Source organism: Corythoichthys intestinalis, chromosome 12, assembly GCF_030265065.1.
Source record: "Corythoichthys intestinalis isolate RoL2023-P3 chromosome 12, ASM3026506v1, whole genome shotgun sequence".
NCBI classification, from domain to species: Eukaryota; Metazoa; Chordata; class Actinopteri; order Syngnathiformes; family Syngnathidae; genus Corythoichthys; species Corythoichthys intestinalis.
The window spans coordinates 13,679,647-13,702,171 of NC_080406.1; the positions used below are offsets into that span (position 1 = coordinate 13,679,647).

Sequence of the window (22,525 nt, forward strand, 5' to 3'; positions counted from 1 at the left end):
TGAGTTTACGGCATCCGAAAGCACCGGGTCTTCCATGAAATGCATTATAAATTGCTCGATCAATTGAGACCATTGATAATACAGACACAAAATGACGGACAAGTGGGCGGAACCATACAGCGAGCACGTGATTTTGTGACGTCGGTGGGTAGGGTCTATAGCTAAGCCATAGGCGGAGTTTGACTTTTGGGGCAGGGGGGCACAACATGTTCATGACCCCGAAACGCAGTGTCACCAATAAAATTAACTTACAAGAACATTTATAATAACACATTGAAAATGAGAGTTTTGTGTTTCCCATCATTCGAGTTTCTCCAGCTTAATAAAGGTCGATGTCCAAAATATAAAACTGGTTCTTTTCCGGCTTCAATTAATTGTTTAAGTCGACATAACTCATAACTAATGTGTGTGTGTGTGCGCCCCCATGGCCAGGGGATACAATTTTTGACAGGGTTAACTACGCTGGCAAGACACTAGCGGTGGATCCATTGTACAATTACCGTCTTTGGTGGGGCAAATTGAAACTCTGCTCACCATTTTGGCGGTGCTCTCTGGAGTTTCATGGTCCACATTTTCAAATCCTAGGTTGTTGCTCAGTAATTGTTGTCGCTTTTGAAAGCTTAGGTTTGAAAAAATTACGTATATCCATCTTGCCTCTTCGGTCCTCAGGTGGTTTTGGCTGAGCAAAGTAAATGACCGTCTAAGGTGCTAGTCACATGATCTGTTCGAAAAATAATTTTGAACAATTATAAAAAAAGATTTTTTTTTTTCATTTCATTCGTTTTTGTTGTTTGTTTTATTGTTTTACAACTTTTATAGACAATATTTTACCGGAAAACTCTTGATTTTAAAATCATATATAGGGAAGTCATTTACATGCAATTACACTTTTCGGCCACTGGGGGGGGGTCTGTCATTTCATAAAAAGATCAAAAAAAGGTCACGTTGCAGAAAACTCTGTTATATTATTTCCTCATACCAAGTGCAAGTAAACCTTCCACTGAGCAAACAAGTTTCTCCTCCAGTAGAATCGAGAACTAGCAGTTATAAGAAATGGAATAGGCTAGTAAATTGGGGGGAAACCAGTCCAAAAGCTGGTCTAAAACACGACTTTGCCTAGATTTAGTCAGCGTATAAAAATTGGGTTCTATGATTCTTAACCATCGCAGAACCTTTAGATTTAGTAACACATCTTGCTAAAGGTACCGAACCTCGCTAGTTTCAAATGTGGATTCAATAAATCTTTTGGAATTACATAACAAAGCATTTTTTTCAAATTCAAAACCCATATATCTAAGCATAGACTTCATAAAATATTGGGATGGGCCTATTAATCGGCCCTGCACCCCGTCAAAGCTGACCGAGTGGAAACACAGACAAAGAGCTTTTTACGTTGAAAATTCTTGTGAATAAATGCTTAAATCCCTGAATTCTTTATAGATATGGACGTAAAACAGTCTCGATTCTTGGTCAAAAGCAAAAAAAAAAACGGGCAGTTCGCATTTATTTCACTTAACTATGTCAAATGTGCTGTTAGTCTTTAAGCCACTGTGGCGCCGCCTTATCACCACAAAGAGCTTTTTACGTTGACAATTATTGTGAATAAATGTGTAAATCCCTGAATTCTTTATCGATATGGACGTAAAACAGTCTCGATTCTTTGTTAAAAGAGCAAAGAACCGGGCAGTTAGCATTTATTTTACGTAAATATGTCGAATGTGCTGCTAGTCTTTAAGCCACTGTGGCGCCGCCTTATCACCACAAAGAGCTTTTTACGTTGAAAATTCTTGTGAATAAATGCGTAAATCCCTGAATTCTTTATAGATGTGAACGTACAACAGTTTCGATTCTTGGTTAAAAGCTAAAAACCGGGCAGTTAGCATTTATTTTACGTAAATATTGCAAATTATGAAGTCAGTGCAGTAGCGGTTAATTTATCCCATTGGCATGGTACGAAAAATATAATAATTACCTTGAATCCTCGAAAAAAATCACTCGTGAAACAATCCTACCTGTTTGTATGCGGTACAGCTTTCGTACTTTTTCAATCTAAATCTGGCGTCGGATCGCTGCATGTGTTTGACCGACTGAAGCGGAGTGTAGGACGGCCGCCTACTTGAAGGCGTGGCGCAGTGTCTGGGGAATGTGTTATGAAGTCTATGATCTAAGCTAGCAATCTAATAAATTAGCAAATTCCCATTCAAAATTCGTCTAATTTTTAAAGCATGGTCAAAATTTCAGACCACGCTGCCCATTTGTCTGTTGTATTCCCTCTTACCAAGTGCGAGTCAAACTTCCACTGAGCAAACCAGTTCCTCCTCCCATTCGATCGAAGATTAGAAGTTAAAACAAATGGATTAAGCCTTTAAATTGGGAGCACACCAGTCCAAAACCTGGTCTAGAAAGCCACTTTGCCTACATTTAATCAGCGTACGAAAAAAGGGCTCCGCGTTTCTACTTTCGCCGAAGCCCTTAGTCTTACTCACCAAACCCCTGGGGTTTGATCAAACCCAGGTTAAGAACCACTGGTTTAAACACAGAAAATGGCAGAGGTCATAGGCTACGCCATTTTGGGATGAATGTGACGTCAGTTAAGCACACACTCCTTTGTGCACGAGGTAACTTATGGACTTCTAGCCAGGATGTGTCCAAACATCAGAGAAGGATGCAGGCTTAGCAGTTTTGCCGTCGCGATAGCCTAGGAAATTGTGGGTATAACAGAAGTCACGACCAATGGTGGACCACCTGAAACACTCGCATTTGATTGGCTAAAACAGATCTGGCATTTAAAAATGAGTTTTTCTTGACATTTTTCGTCACTGTTAGACATCATAAAATTTTTTTTTTTTTTAAATTGTTAAAACCTTGTCTGTCCCATTATTGTTAAAATAAAGCAATGTTTACAGCATGTAAATGGCATGATATAATTTAAGGTTGTAAGAATAGCTTTAAACCCAAAATGCATTGAAAGTTACAAACACTGAGGTAACGTCCTGTAGTACTATATAAATGTAGTTAACAAAACGAAAGGCTTCAGGCAAAGGTTGCTTGCCGTTTTTTGTCCTTTTGCCAACCAATTTAACGCTGACCTGAAAGTCCGACTTCACTGAGAAGCTCACCGTCCAACGGGGCAGTTTTTCTTTAGTGTCAAAAACTCCGGTTCAGTATTTATTCTATTGAGGGATTGGAAAAGTCGGCAGAGCTGGTGTGACTGGACTGGTAGGCGTTTGTGGAGTGCTCTGGTAGGATCGAAGAAGAACTTTATGCTGAGTTGCCATTGCCTCTCGTCTATGCTGCTGGTCGGTCAAGTATTCTTTGAGACGGGTGGTTGTAAAGGTAAGAGTCTGTCGACGAAGACGCATCAGGTAGGCATCTTGAAGCCAAGAATCATTAAAGCAGTCCTTGATCGAAGGCCGGGCCCTGTTGAGAAAGACAATGTGAATTCTGAAGAAGCGCTCTGAGGATTTTTGTGTTTTTTTACAAGATTACCACTTCATTCACTCATTCTTTGATGGGTAACAATTTAACAATTTACAATAAGGGTGCCTTAATTTAACATTAGTTAATGCATTTTTAGACAACAACTAATGTTTACCGTAATTTCCCGAATATAACGCGCACTTTTTTTCCCCAAAAGCAACTTGTAAAATCATGGCGCGCATTATACATGGGTACAGGGATGGAGAATGAATAAAAATAAAATATATATATATATATATATATATATATATATATATATATATATATTTATATATATATTACGGCTGTCAAACGATTAAAATTTTTAATCGAGTTAATTACAGCTTAAAAATTAATTAATCGTAATTAATTTCAATTAATCGCAATTCAAACCATCTATAAAATATGCCATATTTTTCTGTAAATTGTTGGAATGGAAAGATAAGACATAAGATGGATATATACATACAACATACGGTACATAGGGACTGTATTTGTTTATTATAACAATAAATCAACAAGATGGCATTAACATTATTAACATTCTGTTAAAGTGATCCATGGATAGAAAGACTTGTAGTTCTTAAAAGAAAAATGTTAGTACAAGTTATAGAAATTTTATATTAAAACCCCTCTTAATGTTTTCGTTTTAATAAAATTTGTAAAATTTTCAATCAAAAAATAAACTAGCAGCCCACCATTGTTGATGTCAATAATTACTTACACAATGCTCATGGGTGCTGAAGCCTATAAAATCAGTCGCACCCAAGCACCAGCAGAGGGTGGCAAAACTCTATAAAACACAATTAACATGTGGGCATTTCACTGCACTGTCATTTAAATCTGTCTGAGCGGGGCATGTGCGTTAATTGCGTCAAATATTTTAACATGATTAATTTAAAAAATTAATTACCGCCCGTTAACGCGATAATTTTGACAGCCCTAATAAATATATATATATATATATATATATAAACCGATTTTTTTTTTATTGACACGGCCATGTTGTGTTGAAGAAACGTATGCAGCGATCCATTGCCGACCATTACGGTACGTGACGTCACCATTTTGTTTCAGTAATACTTCACTCTGATTGGTCGAATGATTTCGTCTGTGTTAAATTCTGCTTTTTTCACACTTCATAAAGCACAGAATTTAGTTTCTTGAACTCATTTGAGTCAACGTTTATTGCAGCTCCGCAACTTGGACCATAACAAACCTAACACATCACAGACTTCCTGTGTCCGTCAACTATATCTGTCGCTCGGGAAACTCAAACCCAAATAACAATAGTTCCTATTGTTACTGACGTGTCTACAGCGATGAGCGCTCTCGGATTTCCGACTTACGTTCTCACTTTCATTTTACCATATCAATCCATGGAGCAACCATTTATTCATCATGATGAAACGATCAAGTTATACAGCAGCCTTTAAAAGAAAAGTCACATCTATTTTTTTTTCTCCTGGGTTTTGGTAAGTTGGAGAAGTTGTCAGATCATATTATTACCGTGCATATTGTCAGTTTACGGTAATGTTTTGAACTACCAATGTGCTATGCTTGTGCTGTGTTTCACCAGTCAGTAAAATGACATTTCTGTATCTGTACACGAGCTCTGTTTTCTTGTTTTCTTCTATGTATTGGTCGTAAATTAGGGTGTGCGTTATACTCGGGTACAATAATTTTCCCTAGATTTTACAAGTAAAATTGGGGTGCGCGTTATAAGCGGGTGCGCCTCATATTCGGGAAATTACGGTAAGTAACATTATAAGAATTTTAAAAATTGCTTATCTAACATTTGTTAATATATTAATTACCATGAGTTAATGCATTAGCTAATGCATTAGCAACACGTTGCTATGCGAGATGACGTCATTGTGACATCACGCCGACTGCGAGAATAAGTAGATAGATGAATGAAAAAAATAAAAATAAATAAACCCCCCAAAAATGTATGCAGCCTTAAAGGGACACAAGCCAGTGTCCTGATTGCGCCCGGAGAAATGCAGAGGGTAAAAAAAAAGCATGCATTGAGGGTGCCCCCTCAAGATTTCTTAGTTCCCACTTTGGTGGGTAAACCTAGATCCGGGCCTGCTCAAAATACTTTTTACATGTGTTTCCCCTCTCATACTTTTAAGCATTGTGTTTTCTTGTGGTAGCTTTAGAGCAGATTGTTGATCTGTTGACCACATTCGTCATGTAGCATATTTAAACCAACCTTATTTGATATTACTACGATTAAGTATTTTCCTAAGGCATCTTCAGTATGTTCTGTCTATATGCATCTAAACAAAACAAGCTGAAAGTGCACGGTGGTACTTCACGTGTCAGATTGTAGGACGTTTTGCCGGTTTAGCACATTTTGGCAGAACACCAGTTTTTTTTTTTCCTACTCTCCTCTCGTCTCATCCCGTCTTTCCTGTTCATTTTGCTTTTGCTGCTCGTTTTGTGAAATATCGACAGTGCTGTCATGGTCATTAATGTTCTTCTCGGGTTCAAATTGAAAGGGTTCAACAGATGACATGTATGATAGAGTCATACTCTGGAAGCCCGGAAGCGTAACCATGTGACGTCACCGCCCTGCGACGTCAACAACAATGCCGACTTACTAGTTAAACTAATTTTACAAATTGTATAAAAACAAAAACATTAAGAGGAGTTTCAATTTAAAATTATTTCAACTAGAGATGTCCCGATCGATCGATCGATCTGGTCCGATCACGTCATTTTCAAAGTATCGGAATCGGCAAAAAAATAACGGACATGCCTTTTTTAATTAAAAAATTTTTTTTTTTTTTAAATTAAATCGTTTTCTAATTGTATTTAACGTTACAGACATAATATGTTACACTCATCCAGAGTCTTTAGTTTTGGCTTAAGGTAGGGTTATCAAATTTATCCCGACAATGGCGGGGATTTTTTTTTTTTTTAATGTATCATGTTAAAATATTTAACGCAATTAATGCATGCGCTGCACGACCCACTCACGCATTGTCGCGCTCAATCTGTAATGGCGCCGATTTACCTATGTAGAGAGCTAAAAGGCAGTTTATAATGAGTAGAGTGAATTTTGGAAGCCTTTGGAGCCTTTTTTTAATTGGCTAAAGCCTTACAATCCCTCTCCCTACGATTAGAAATATCGTGGGAAGCAATGTGGGGAAGAAAAGTAGTAATTGATGTTTTTCGTAACACCCTGTTATTTCCCAACGGAGAGAAGATATATCAATTGGTAGCACTACGCACAGCCATGGTTCCACTTCCCATCATGCATTTGGGCATGGCTACAGTATCATTTACTGAAAGCTCAACAAATAAACTAGATGGCAATATTTAGTCACAATATACAAAGTCACATTTGTCCTTTAAGAATTACAAGGGATCCACAGAAAGAATGTTAATAATGTAAATGCCATCTTGAGGATTTATTGTCATAATAAACAAATACAGTACTTATGTACTGTATGTTGAATGTATATATTCGTCCGAGTTTTATTCATTTTTTTCTTAATGCATTGCCAAACTGTATATGATCGGGAAAATTTATCGGGAATGATTGGAATTGCATCGGGAGCAAAAAAAAAAAAAAAAAAATCAATCGGATCGGGAAATATCGGAATCGGCAGATACTCAAACTAAAACGATCAGGATCGGATCGGGAGCAAAAAAAACATGATCGGAACAACCCTAATTTTAACTCAAAATAATGTTTATCTTTTAAGAACTACAAGTCTTTCTATCCGTGGAGCCCTTTAGCACTATGTCTATGATTGAACTTACCAAGGATAGCTACAGAGGATCTTTTTGAGGAAGAGTGAGGCACTTTGGGAGGCGTTTTGGTAGAGTTTGGAGAGGTCAAACTTTGCGGCATGGATCTTCATCTCAGTCTGCTGGGGATCATTTTCCATGAAAGGGGACCTGCCACTCAGCCTGAACAGTCAAGAGGAATACACGACTAAGAAATTCAACAGATCTTTCCACTGCTCAATGTTTTAATCGTTATCATCGTTGGACACATTTGATGATAAGTTTTAAAAATGAGCATGCCCAAAGGAGCTTGTTTCACATATTACACGTTATTAAGCCATCTTGTACTAAAACACGATGATGTTCAAAGAGTGTGTTGGCTTGAAGCTGTGAATGCAATACTTACATAATGAAAGTGATCACGCCCACGCTCCAGATGTCAGCTGGAGGGCCCACCACATCTCCTTTCAACATCTCTGGAGCTACAGGTAGAGGAAATTGAATATAGGATTTTATCATTTATGTAAAACTGACGTCTCAGATGAGTAGTCTTTGCACTACAGTAAACATTCTACAAGACTTATTTAGGTCATGTAGATGTCAAAAATATGCACTGTAAAGTAGTGTACTTAAAAAGGTAATAAAATAATGTGTTAATATTCAGTGTTATTATTGTAATCTGATTACTTTATTTCAGTAACGAGCAATCTAACACGTTCATTTTTCCAAACCAGCAATCTGTTTAAAGTTAGTTTCCTTAGTGTTTGTGTGTTACTATTTTGCTATTGCCTCATAATGCATGTAGAATGAAGAATATTTTGGTCATGTATGAAGAGCATTTTGAATAGAAAATGTTAGAAAGGGTTCCACTACGCGTTCGTTTCCATGGTTACCACTCATAGTTGCTTCCTGTTTTGGTCTCGAGCAGTGTTGTTTAATCTTACTTTAAAAAAGTAAATAATTACAGTTACAAATTACTTCTCCTAAAAAGTAGGGGTGTCAAACGATTAAAATTTTTAATCGAGTTAATTACAGCTTAAAAATTAATTAATCACAATTCATCGCAATTCAAACCATCTATAAAATATGCCATATTTTTCTGTAAAGTATTGTTGGAATGGAAAGATAAGACACAAGATGGATATATACATTCAACATACGGTACATAAGTACTGTATTTGTTTATTATAACAAAAAATCAACAAGATGGCATTACCATTATTAACATTCTGTTAAAGCGATCCATGGATAGAAAGAGTTGTAGTTCTTAAAAGATAAATGTTAATACAAGTTATAGAAATTTTATATTAAAACCCCTCTTAATGTTTTCGTTTTAATAAAATTTGTAAAATTTTCAAACCATCTATAAAATATGCCATATTTTTCTGTAAATTACTGTTGGAATGGAAAGATAAGACAAGATGGATATATATATTCAACATGCATAAAATTTGTAAAATTTTCAATCAAAAAATAAACTAGTAGCCCGCCATTGTTGATGCCAATAATTACTTACACAATGCTCATGGGTGCTGAAGCCTATAAAATCAGTCGCACCCAAGCACCAGCAGAGGGCGACAAAACTCCGAAAAACACAAGTACACAATTTCACTGTGCTGTCATTTTAATCTGAGCGGGTCATGTGCGTTAATTGCGTCAAATATTTTAACGTGATTAATTTAAAAAATTAATTACCGCACGTTAACGCGATAATTTTGACAGCCCTACTAAAAAGTAATTACGTAAGTAACTCAGTTTTCTGAATGTAAGAGAAATTAGTTACTTGGATATATTTTTCATGTTTTTTTGTTTTTCCTCAAAAAAAAAAAAAAAAAAAAAAACAGGTCACACAATGTGAAGTTTAAAGGGTTTTGGAACAATTGGCCCCAGCCCAATTCTTTACCCTAAACTTAACTAGACACAGGGGTATTGCGGAAATTGCGATAACTACATAGTTACCTTTGCTATGTGTGGAAGTCATTTAACGTTGAGACTCAGGCGTTAAAGTTGTTAAAATTGCTCCCGTTATTGCATTAGTTCCCTTCTGTCTACTTTCGACATGTGTAAGTTTTAAAACTGCTTCATCATTTAAAGATAGATTTAAATCAAGATTTTGCCGATTTAGGAGCATTTTAGATAAAAAGTTACTTAGGTTCGCTAGGAAGGTTCTCTACAACAGAGCCTTCCTGTTAGGTCTACTGCTTTAAGATGGCTGCTGTTTACTAACGCATCTAGTTCTTTATACATGTTGCTAATGCCGCCGTGTCTGCCATTTGCATCTAGTTCTATAATATGTGATATCTACCGTAGCATCATGTGGGTGTAGTTTGAAGGCTATTGGCTACAGTAAGGTATTATTGGAGCCACCTAGCATCGCGTTTACAACGGCGTCACAACTCCCTTGCCTCCTCACCACTCCTGCTCTGTTCTCTCGTCTCCGTGAGTCCGTCTCTTTCAGGCTTTTCTCGCGTCATTCAACCAACATAGTAACGCACGCCTTTCCCGCCAAAGTAACGGTAACGGCGTTGCCAAGATGAGAAAATTAATTAATTAGATTACTCACTACTGAAAAATATATCGCCGTTAGTAACGCCATTATATTCTAACGCCGTTATTAACAACACTGTTCTAGAGTTACACACGCTAAGTGATTTGGGACTGAGAAAAGGCGTGTGCAGCGAGAGTGCACATGCGAGCTGAATGCAGCCACCTGTTGAGATGTGCGAGGAAATGTTGCTCATTGTGCATCAATGAATGAATAGAAGTATATATCCTTCATTCTGGAGGGTTCCAGCGATAGGTTGGAGCCGCTACATACGCGGCCGTTTCGTAGCTTTGCCGTTGCAATGGCGCGTAGTCCGCGACCATTGTTTACATCATATTCGTGTTGCACATTTATTCTGTGAGGTGACGTTTTCGTTTAGCATCTTTGGAATGTGTTGTAAGTCCGATGGATTGCCAAGTGTTTAGTTGCCGCCACGTTTTGTGGCGAAATTGACCGCGTGTGTGTACAGCGTACTTCCGGGTTGTGCGCGCGGATTCGCGCCCGCCCCCATCTTTGTGTTTATTGCATTGTGCAATTTATTTGTGTGTTGTTGATTATCGTGCAGTCAATTTTCATTGTTTTACATTGGAACTGATATGCTGTTAACCCTGACCCCTAAATCCAAGGGCATAGGTTTGGTTTCAACATTGGTAGGGACGCTATTACAGCATAACCTGCATGTACACTTTTTCACTAGTACACTTTTCAAAATGCTTCCTTCATTTCAACGAAATTTACAGTGGTTGTGTTTTTGTGTTTTTTTGGGGGGGAGGGGTTAAAAAATGTGCATAGGCTGCAAATATACTTTTTTGTTTTTTAATTATGTAGAAAATAAATACATTTCAATTAATGAATAAATGCTCAAATGCACCGTTGAATTAAAGTTGACAGTAGAAAACACACAGGAAGACACCTCTATGCAGCTTTCTACTCGAGTTTCACAAGTTAGCAAGTTCACACGGTTTAATGTTATGCTAACTCTGATGCAGGTCGGACATTCAGTAGCATTTAAAGTATAGTATTTTAAAATTACCTACAGTAAGTATGAAACAGTATGAAATCAACTGAATTGACTAATTAAACCCCCGCTAACTCAGAGATTAAGTCTTATGTGAAAAATTTTCAGACAGACATTTTTCTGTTCAGCAAAGGGAGAAAAAAAAGATCCGATAAATTACTTTTAAAGTACCTTAGTTGGTTTGATAATAAAGTAATCAGTAAAGTAACTAGATTTAGTAATTAAATTAATTAGTTTTTCAAGTAATCTGTGACAACACTGGTTAGAGTTAGAACATTAAAAGGAGGAGAAATGACCATATAATTGTAAGTGGTAATATTTGTACATTTTAAAACTGTTAGAACTGATGAAGCATCATCAGAATCAGGTGAAATATGAATTCTCTGTGGAGCAAGGTCTTACACATGTACTCCAGCGTTCCAACTGGTGGGATAAACTGCTTAAGGAACAGCGGGTTGAAGTTCTGAGCGCTGCCGAAGTCAATGATCTTGATAACGTTCATGTGCGTGACAATGATGTTGTCGGGCTTGATGTCCAAGTGAAGAATTCTTCGCGTGTGAAGGTAGTCCAACCCGTGGAGTATCTGCGTAATGTAGCTCACCGCGTCGTCCTCTGAGTAACGGAACCTAAACAGAGAAAAGATACAACAGTAGGTTTGAATACTTAACTCCAGGAAGACTTCAATTATCAGTAGATGACTCCAAACTTGGCACCTGTCCACGAGGCTTCGGAGCATCTCCTTTCCGCTGCAGTACTCGGAGATGAGCACCAGATAGCGCGGTGTGACATAAGCCTCGTGCAGCGCCATGATGCGGTCGTGATGTAGCGACTTGAGGATATCGTATTCCTGTAGCACCGCCTGCTTGTTGTCAGCTTCGTAAGGGACGATCTTGGCCATGAACAAGTTTCCCGTTGCGTTTTCACGACACTCCCGGATCACACCAAAGCGGCCCCTACGTGCATAGGCGGAGTTTGACTTTTGGGGTAGGGGGGGCACAACATAATGATGACCCCGAAATGCAGTGTCAGCGATAAAATTAACTTACAAGAATATTTATAATAATAAGTTGACATTGGGCGTTTTTTGTTTCCCATCATTCTTGAGGGGAATTCTAAATCAGGCTGCTTAGGCAATACTTTTCGCCAAGATCGTCATCCATTGAATATGGTACGCCCGTCGGTGTCGTGCCAATGTAATTACCCCAGTCAAAAATGGTATCCCCTGGGCGGAGCCATATGGAGGTAGATTTGTGGCTTTATTATTCAATCAAAAAAAGTTGCTTCAATTAAAAAAAAAAAAAGTTGCTTCAATCAAAATATATATTTTCAACCCAAAAAAGTCGCTTCAATCAAAAAGAAAAATAAGTGTTTGAATGCAAAAATAAATTTGAAACTCAAGCAACTCAAAAAAATGCATGCGGAAGCAAATTTGTTTTTTTTTTGATTGAAGCAACTTTTTTGATTGAAGTAATGTTGATTTTTGTTCGGGCCACATTTTTGCTCATTACGTTTTTATTCAATCAAAAAATAAGTTGCTTCAAAAAAATCTATATTTTCAAAAAGAAAAATCACTTCGATCAAAAAAAGAAAAATGTCAATCATAGAAAAAGTTTTTGAATGCGAAAAAATATTTGAGATGGAAAAATTTGCAGTTGAACACTTAATTTTTCATTGAAAAAGTTTTCTTTGAAGCAATCCTTTTTGTGTTTGGGCCATATTATGGGTGGGACATTTGTGTCTAAATCATTCAGTCCCCCCCCAAAAAAGTTGCTTCAATCAAAAAAAAAAAAAAATATATATATATATATATATAGATATATATATATGTTTTCAATAAAAGAAAAACATAATTTGAAAAATAAAACTGCCCCCCCAATTTTCTTTTTTTTTCCGAAAATTATATGCAAAGCAAATGACCGTCTAAGATGCTAGTCACATTATGTGTTCGAAAAATAATTTTGACCCATTATAAGATTATATTTTTTTTGTTCATTTCATTTATTTACAACTTATATATATGGCGGAAAACACTCAGGTGATTTGAAGTTCCGCTCTGAGACCCCCAATTTGACCAAATTTCAAAATTGTCCTATATGCATGTGTGATACATGATTGGAAAGCTTAAAATCTCTATTTTCTGGGGGAACAAAAAATTTGAACAGGAGGGCATTTAAAAAAAAAAAAAAAAAATGTTTTTAAACAGCAAAACCCCATCTGGAGGTGAGAGCACGCGAGAGCAGAATTACAGACGCCATGACTTTAATGAGATATTATCGCGTACTTACCTTGTTTCGATCCAAAAACTCCATGTAGCATGTATCACTGAGTGTCAAGACACAGCTGTGAATGGCCACAGCTGGATTTTGGGGGGATTTTATGGGTGAAACATGGTAATATAACAAGGGTCGCGATGCAGAAATCGCAGACATCAAGGAGTGGTCAAGATTTTCTTTTTTTATATATTTACCCTTTTAAACTTTTTTTTTTTCAATTTTTTTTGTTTGGTTCGATTTTTATCATCTAACATATCGGACAAAATGCGACCGTAACAGAAAAGATACAATAAGTGATAGTTATGAGGTAGATATCCGTGACTTTTTTACAGACGCCATTTTTTTCCATTGTGACGTAATTTGTTTAAAAATTTTTTAAAATATTCGAGTGAAGAATTTTTTTAAATTGTTTTTTTTTTTTTTTTTTTTTTAACGAAATATTAGACATCAAATAATGATTCTAAGCCAAAAATGATAGACATTTTGAATAATAAATATAATTACCTTCGTTTTATGGCTGGGTTGAAACAAAAGCGGTTGCGCGACGTCTGTAAACGGGGGTTTTCAGGGTAAAACGGACATATTAAAAATAGTTTGGGGGCTTAATGCGCCATGAATCTGCTATGGCAGCATATAGACATTGTTCTTTCAAACACAACAGTTCTTTTGGCTTAAAGTACAGCAATTTCTTTAAAAGAGGACTGCAAGAGCAGAAACTGCTTTTTCAGTCTTGTCTGTGTTTTCCGCCATATACCCTGACCCCCCCTTAAAATCCGCTTATGCCTACGTGATGAGAATATTCACAGTGGTGCTTGTACTTATTTTTGACATCATCCCTACAGCTAACAAGTTATTACTTGGACAAAATACATAATCGGTGCTTTCCAAATATGTAAATTATCCTAAACACTTGCTAAGTGGTTATCACATCCCGAAAACAAAATGCTAATGAGCACAAGCAAGGAAAACACTGAACAAATGGAGCTTGTTTCTACCTTGCCTTCTCATCCATGAACGTATAGGGTTTCTGAGGAACACCTTGGCGAAGATATCCCTCTCCTGCCTTGCCGAGCGGTGTCCTTCGTCCAGAAGGTGTCGCCCTTCCTGACGGTGTAACCCGTCCTGATGGCGTGATCCGCCCAGATGGAGTACGACTATCCCCGCCTTGAACCACTGGAGTCAAACTCTGCAACACCACCACAGTCGGGGAGACATTCACAGCAGAGACGGAGGGAGTAGTGATTGTTGTCGTGAGGGTTGATTGAGAAGAAGCCGTAACGCAAGCAGTGGCAGCTGGTGCGTACATCGGGACTGAGGAAATGGGTTTCCCAATGATGGGAGCAGGGGACGGTACAGGAGAAGGAGTTTTGTTGTTAATGATTACCTTCAGTGGGGTCTGAGGTTTGGGTGGGACAACGGGCGGGGCTGTCGGCTTGGCTGGAGTTTTGCCCACACTGATGTTGAGTGTGGACTTTGCTTTACCTACTGTTGTTTGCACAGTCACGTTGGTCTGAGCCGGGACCGTTTCAGAAGGAACTGCGGTCAGTGATGGCACTTGGTTCATTTCAATTTGTGTTGTTGGCTTGACAGTTTTAGGAGTAGGGGATTTTGTTGACGGTGTAGGGTGTGTTGAGGGAGGAACAGGTGGGGCTGGTGTCTGCACTGAGGCTTTATTTGGAGCTGGTTTCATGGGTGGGATTTTCATGGACGACATCTTCAACACAGGGGCTGGAGGACCTGAAGCCACGGCGGTCTTGACCACCACTGGGGCATTGGACTCACTTGGTTCTAAGGAGAAAAAGAAAAAGAAAAATGCAAGTCTTCGGAGTTTAGGAATAACGGGTTCAACACTGCAGTTTTGAATAAATAAAAAAACTTCAACAGTGATCCCTAAAAACAGAAACATAAAACATTTATCATTTACACATTTGTATGTATAGAGGAAAACAGTGGTACCTTGACATACGATCGCTTCGACATCCGATGTAAAATTTGACTCGCCATTTGTTTCTACATCCCACAACATGCTCAAAATACGACGATTTATGACAGCGCCGCAGTTTCTTTGTTTTCCCGCAAGACGGATGCACGGAGGATTTTTTTGTGAGAGAAATCAACATAGGTTCCAAGAATGTTAGTGCAGGTGGTGAAAAAGGGAAAAAAGTGAGGCTTACCATTGAAATATTAAAATGAAGATGGAAATGATCGAAAAATATGAGCGTGGTGTACGCATTCTTGAACTGGCTTGACAGTACGGCCATAGAATGTCTACGATCTTGACGGTCTCCCTCCGAACTCCGTCCGCCAGTCTTTATAAGTTAAGGTGACAATTATTATTTTGGTCACATCGCCAAAAAATCGCCAGCTTCGTCAGGTTTTTAATTAAAGATGTCCCGATCGATCGGCATCCCAATCGATCGGGTCCGATCACGTCATTTTCAAAGTATCGGAATCGGCAAAAAATATCGGACATGCCTTTTTTTAATATATATATATATATTTTTTTTTTAATTAAATCATTTTGTAATTGTATTTAACGTTACAGGCAAAATGTCTTACACTCATCCAGAGTCTTTAGTTTTGGGTTAAAGTAGGGCTATCAAATGTATCGTGTTAACGGCGGTAATTAATTTTTTAAAATTAATCACGTTAGAATATTTAACACAATTAACAAATGCGCTGCACGACCCACTCACGCATTGTCGCGTTCAATCTATAATGGCACCGATTTACCTATATATAGAGCTAAAAGGCAGCGTAAAATGAGTAGAGTGAATTTTGGCAGTCTTTGGAGCCTTTTTTTAATTGGCTAAAGCCTTAAAATCACTCTCTCAAAATTTAGAAATATCGTGGGAAAGCAATGTGGGGAAGAAAGGTTGTAGTTGATCTTTTTCTTTTCAACCTATGTTATTTCCCAACGCAGAAAAGATATATCAATTAGTGCCACTACGCACAGTCATGGTTGCACTTCCCATCATGCATTTGGGCAGAACAGTTAAATGGCTACAGTATCATTTACTGAAAGCTCAACAAATACACTAGATGGCAATATTTAGTCACAATATACAAAGTCACATTTATCCTTTAAGAATTACAAGTCTTTCTATCCGTGGATCCCTCTCAGAGAAAGAATGTTAATAATGTAAATGCCATCTTGAGGATTCATTGTCATAATAAACAAATACAGTACTTATGTACTGTATGTTGAATGTATATATTCGTACAAGTTTTATTCATTTTTTTCTGAATGCATTGCCAAAATGTATATGATCGGGAATGATTGGAATTGAATCGGGAGCAAAGAAAAAAGCAATCGGATCGGGAAATATCGGGATCGGCAGATATTCAAACTAAAACGATCGGATCGGGAGCAAAAAAACATGATCGGAACAACCCTATTTTTAATCATTTATTCCAGAACTTGTGCAACACAACATGCCTACTCTCCGCACTAGCTGAACATGAAAAGTGAAAGTAAAAAGTCCTCTCTCACTCTGTCAAGTCAGCCACGCGGTGCCTTAAGGTACACCACGCAAAACACATCCGCTACATTTTTTTTTAACGTGTCCTGTTCAGCTGTTTGACACGGAGAGTATGACATACTCCCATTGTGATCATTCAACATACCTCGTTTATTATGACGAAGCAGCGAACAGGATAAGTGATTGAAAGGGGTATAGTGTACACAAATCAGCTCTGTGATCTAGAACTCAGTAATCGTGTGAGTCCCTTGTGAGTGTAAACCCGTTGGTGACCGACTCTACGCCGCCCCATCGCCACTCCCGGCAGCAGGACCCCCCACCCGAGTGCGCCCTATCACATCCAGCCGCATGCGAGCCCCACCAAGCGTGCGACAGCCACGCCGACGAGCGGAGACGCCAGGGCCACGGCCCCCACCCAGCCAGCACAGAGAGGGAGGGCTAGGCGGTAGGGGGGGTGGTCAGCTCAGCCCATCCCTCCTCCCGCAGCCCAGCAAAGGAGCCATCATCCCCCTTCGGGATCCAGAGTGGTCCCCCGGCCCAACCGCGTACCGTGAGGGGAGGGTAGTGCAATGTATGCATTAAAATAGGAGAGCTTGGGGCAGTGGGACCACAGCATGGAATTTCTACCCAGCCGCCCATCCCACCACCCTTTGCCAGAGCTCTCCTGTGGAGTATGATGTGTGTGGTGCGTTCAAAAAAAAAAAAAAACACATCCACTACATTAAAACCTGTTTCATTACATTATTACAGGTATTATTCTTACTATTACTATTATTATATTACTATACCGATTTTATTCATAATTTATTTGTTTCGCTCTTTGTAATTTATATTTGCAATAGTACCAGCAGCATTTATTAAGGATTTACTGTTGGTTTTCGGGCTGTGGGACGAATTATTGGAATTATAATGTATTCCTATGGGAAAATCCTGCTTGACATACGACCTTTTCGACTTATAGACCCTACTCACATGACGTCACAACCACGCCTCCGTGCCATATTGTCCGTCAGCTCGTCGGGTTTAAGCATTACCGCTACGTAAATTCCTCCTATCATGGCGTGTTTTTCTGCTCGTTAACATTAATAATCAAAATGGTGAAGGCGTGTGTGGCGGTTGGTTGCAATAACAGAGAAGATAGACGGAGAGACTTGAAGTTCTACCGTATTCCGAGAGACCCGGAGAGGAGAGCGAGATGAACTGCTGCAATTCGACGAGAAAACTGGGCACCAAACGATCACTACAGATTATGTAGTAGTCATTTTATATCTGGTAAGATGCATTTAATATATATTTAGAGGGTTTTGGGCTGACAACCACAATTAAGATGATTGTGAGGCTAATCGCCGACAACATACAGTTTCAAATTCAAGATGCTTATTTCTTCCACCATCATTATTTTTTGAATAATATTTAGCTGGTACCAAGTGAAAGAAGTTAAACAGGTGTGTCCAAACCTTTTGCAAAGGGGAACAGATTTGGTGTGGTAAAAATGCGGGGGGCTACCTTGGCTGATTTACATAGAACAATATATTTAAACAAATTTTAGCAAGCCCTTCTGTGTGTCACATTTGCTTTATTATTTTTTTTAATTCATAATTTCAACAGTCTCGTCTTTGTGGCGTTCTCTTTCGACACTCGGGCTCTTGCGAAATACTGCTGCTGTAGCTTCAAGTTGCTATAATTTCTCGCTGCGTATCTTCCTTGTAATGTTGTCGTACATGTCAGCGTGTCTTGTTTTGTAATATCACGTCACATCGAACTCTTTGAAAACAGCGACTGTCTCTTTGCAAATGAGGCAGACACAGTTGTTGCGTGTTTTATTGAAGAAATAGTCCAATATCCACCTATCCTTGAAGCGTCGGCCATCGCAGTCAACTTTTTTTTTGTTGATTGTCACCATTTTAGAAAATTGGAAGGGTCACACGGGGTAATGTTGCTTAGAGAGTTTTTCAAACTTTCGTGAGAATAGGCTGATTTTGTGTGGACAAGATAGTTGTAGATACCAGGGTAGCAGATGTCAGGCAGAGAGGGCGAAGACAGCGGGTCGAAAAATATCGATTTAGGCATCAAATATGGATCTGGCGAATGGATAGACTGAAGCTTTTCCACATTTTTTACAGCGTCTGAAAGCACCGGCGCTTCCATGAATTGCACTATAAATTGCACGACAAATTGAAACCATTGAGAATATGGATAACACTGACGGACAATTTGGCGGCCGGATACAGCGACACGTCATTCTGTGACGTTGGTGAGTAGGGTCTATAAACAAGGTCCTGGAACGAATTAACTTTGTATGTAGAGGTACCACTGTAATTTGATTTGCAATCATGTAAAGCACCATAATGAATACTTGAACACTCAATATACTGAATCGGTTTTGTATTTACCTGAAGCGACCAAGTGGACTACTTCTGAAAGGCTACTGTATGGGCCTTGGCCAGCCTTGTTGACACAAGCCACCCTAAATCTGAAGGAACCCCCGGCTGGTAAATCAACCACATTATAGTAACAATCCGCAACCCCAGTGGCCACGATCAGCCAGTTAGCCTCTCCTGTGGGACAAAAATAGATAAATAAACAATGTAGCTGTCAAAACTTTGCTACTGATGTGTGTTTCGATTTGTATGTGATAAGACTGATACACCCTCATTCAAATCCTCATCATTACAAATAATAACTGGACAATAATTGTTGTACACAAAATTGAAACCCCCTTGTTGGTCATTGGCAATCATGCTTTTGATTAAAAATTACATATCAAATCCCCGCATGTTGGTCGATATCTGGTTACTGACATCCATTTATGTAATCCACCTTTTTTAATACAGTGTTTCCATAGCAACCGTATTCGTGTGATACTGTTGGAACAATCTCTTTGTTCTACATACCGTTTCACATATTCACATGTTTGTGTTTCTACAGACAGTTGAGGTAAAAGAGACGATTCTTTAATTATTAGCTAACACAATTCCACAAATGTGAACTAAAAGAAAAACATCATTTCATTCTAACCTTCAGTTTTTCTCTCCAGAGAATATGTACAGGGCGCGGTGGTGTCGGAGGGTCTCCACAACACCAAAGCTGTGTTGTTGTACTTCTGAGGGACCTCAGGTGTTCCAGGTCGATTGGGCAGACCTGGGTGAACTTTATTCATTTAGTAGTCTGAAAATGTTTTACAAATATAATATTTTTTTGGGGTGGGGGGTCTTACGTGCGAGAGAAATTGTGCAAGAACTGGAAATAGAAGCCAGAGGGCTTGTCGCAACACATTCGTAAACCCCGGCATCTTTTTTGGTGGTCTGCATGATCATCAGAAGTTGTCTGCCATCAGGGCAGGCTATCATGTTCATCCTTGCGTCTATCTCCAAGGGTTTCTTATCTGAAGAAAGAGACATTATTTACGTATTGATTGCTAAACCTAATGTTTTGTTCACCATTATTTTGTGATATCAATATACTGAATCTTCCTTTATAGTATTTTAGGAGGGTATTGATAGTTAGGTCATAGACTTCACCATCAGTTGACCAGACAGCTCCCACAAACATTGCGCCATGCCTTCCCGTTCGAGGCCCAGGCAGAGCATTTAGCTTTCACTGTGATAAACACACGCTACGTTCAAACGCCGGATTTAGGTGGAAAAAGGACGAAGGTTTTACTGCAAACAAGCAGATAGGAGTGTCCCAAGAGTGATTTGGTTGAGGATTTAAGGTAATTATTATATAAAATAGCCCCATGCATGCACTTTGAAATAGGGTTATTCCGATCATGTTTTTTTGCTACCGATCCGATCCCGATCGTTTTAGTTTGAGTATCTGCCTATCCCGATATTTCCCGATACGATTGCTTTTTTTTTGCTCATGATTCAATTCCAATCATTTCCGATAATTTTTCCCGATCATATACATTTTGGCAATGCATTAAGAAAAAAATGAATAAAACTCGGACGAATATATATATTCAACATACAGTACATAAGTACTGTATTTGTTTATTATGACAATAAATCCTCAAGACGGCATTTACATTATTAACATTCTTTCTGTGAGAGGGATCCACGGATAGAAAGACATGTGACTTTGTATATTGTGACTAAATATTGCCATCTAGTGTATTTGTTGAGCTTTCAGTAAATGATACTGTAGCCATGCCCAAATGCATGATGGGAAGTGGAACCATGACTGTGCATAGTGCTACCAATTGATATATCTTCTCTGCGTTGGGAAATAACATAAGGTGTAAAAAAAAGATCAATTGCTACCTTGCTTTCCACATTGCTTCCCATGATATTTCTAATCGTAGGGAGAGGGATTGTAATGCTTTAGCCAATTAAAAAAAGGCTTCACAGGCTGCCAAAATTCACTCTACTCATTTTACGCTGCTTTTTACCTCTCTATATAGGTAAAATGGCGCCATTACAGATTGAGCGCGACAATGCGTGAGTGGGTCATGCAGCGCATGCATTAATTGCGTTAAATATTTTAACGTGATAAACTTTTTTAAAAATTAATTACCGCCGTTATCAGGATAAATTTGATAACCCTACCTTAAGCCTAAACTAATGACTGGATGCGTGTAACATATTATGTCTGTAACGTTAAATACAATTAGTAAACGATTTAATTAAAAAATATATATATATTTAAAAAAGGCATGGCCGATATTTTTTTGCCGATTCCGATACTTTGAAAATGACGTGATCGGACCCAATCGATCGGGACATCTCTACTTTGAAAGGTAAAAAAAACGCATGGCAAAAATTAGCTTTAACTTTGGCTTGAAATACTTACGTAAAATGAATGATAACTGCCCGATTTTTTGTTTTTTAACCAAGAATCTAGACTGTTCTATGTTCATATCTATAGAAACTCAGGGACGTACGCATTTATTTGCAAGAACTTTCAACTTAAAAAGCTTTTTGTTCTGTTATGGCCGCCACATTATATTTACACAATAGTGTAATTTTAGCTCGAAATATTTATGTAAAATGAGCAATACTGTAACTGCCCAGTATTTTTGCTTTTAACCAAGTATCTAGACTGTTCTATGTTCATATCTATAGAATATGTGGGATGTGCGCATTTATTTACAAGAATTTTCAACTTTAAAAGTTCTTTGATGGCCGCCATGTTGTATCCATACACAGTAGCGTAATCAAGTGATCAAGTCATTTTCGGCCAACTGCCCGTTTTTTGGCGAAAAAAAAGTAATAATTTAGACATTCCTGCATCACTACAAAAAAAATCGCCATTTACGTGTTTTATTTTATGTAACATTTCAATCCAAAAACGACGAGGGCAAGATAGCCGGCAAGACGTGCCTCCATGCTGAGGCAATGGTAACATCGGAATTCAACCTATATAAGTTAATAAATAGAAAAATTCAAACAATTTTTTTTTTGTTGAATAATTAAGCTGATTCTACATGCTTTGTTAAGTTTCTAATGTAAAAATTGAGTGATTTATTAGCTGTTGAAAACTTGAACTAAATAAAAAGAAAATAAGTTGCCATTTTGGGCAAAAATTTATATGTTAATTATTACTATTGATCCTGAAAATATAGGTGATTATCTCTGCATTTGGTGATTTTTTTTGCCTCTAGCATAACATTTTAGAATTTTATAGCCATTTTAAGTTTTGTTTTACTTATATAAAAAATAATTAATTTTAATTTTATTAGGGAACGACTTTTAATTTTATGATGTCGTTGCTCATGGAGACTCATATATGCATAAGGGAGGTCCCTGTTTTGGTTTTAGGTCGCTAGCGGCTTTGGTTTTGAAAATATTCTAATTTTAAGTTTTTGAAATTAGGGCCCCTACGCATCGGCCCGATCCCCGTGTCCTGTCAACTGATCGTGAAGTCTAGGGTTGGGTCATACCTTTCATCCAGGTAATATGCGGGTGAGGACTTCCTGCAGGCAGGCAACTGAGTGTCACTGGATCCCCCTCGAGCAGGACGTGATCTCTTAACTTAATGTGAAAAACTGGGGGGAAATCTG

At 38.2% G+C, this 22,525-nt stretch overlaps 1 protein-coding gene across 3 annotated transcripts in view; it reads right to left on the minus strand.

Moving 5' to 3' along the window:
- Positions 1 to 1,210: 1,210 nt before the first annotated feature.
- The window catches only part of spegb (striated muscle enriched protein kinase b), a 118,979-nt gene continuing 97,664 nt past the window's right edge, over positions 1,211 to 22,525 (minus strand). For all 3 annotated transcript variants that reach the window (XM_057852896.1, XM_057852895.1, XM_057852898.1), the window contains exons 32-41: positions 22,406 to 22,522; positions 19,739 to 19,906; positions 19,540 to 19,662; positions 18,915 to 19,079; positions 14,035 to 14,827; positions 11,480 to 11,719; positions 11,169 to 11,392; positions 7,610 to 7,685; positions 7,237 to 7,386; positions 1,211 to 3,420 (exon numbers count right to left, since the gene is read on the minus strand). In XM_057852896.1, the coding sequence (XP_057708879.1) occupies positions 3,174 to 3,420; positions 7,237 to 7,386; positions 7,610 to 7,685; positions 11,169 to 11,392; positions 11,480 to 11,719; positions 14,035 to 14,827; positions 18,915 to 19,079; positions 19,540 to 19,662; positions 19,739 to 19,906; positions 22,406 to 22,522 (2,303 nt within the window). In that variant the 3' untranslated portion in view covers positions 1,211 to 3,173. The remainder of the gene's footprint in view (positions 3,421 to 7,236; positions 7,387 to 7,609; positions 7,686 to 11,168; positions 11,393 to 11,479; positions 11,720 to 14,034; positions 14,828 to 18,914; positions 19,080 to 19,539; positions 19,663 to 19,738; positions 19,907 to 22,405; positions 22,523 to 22,525) is intronic.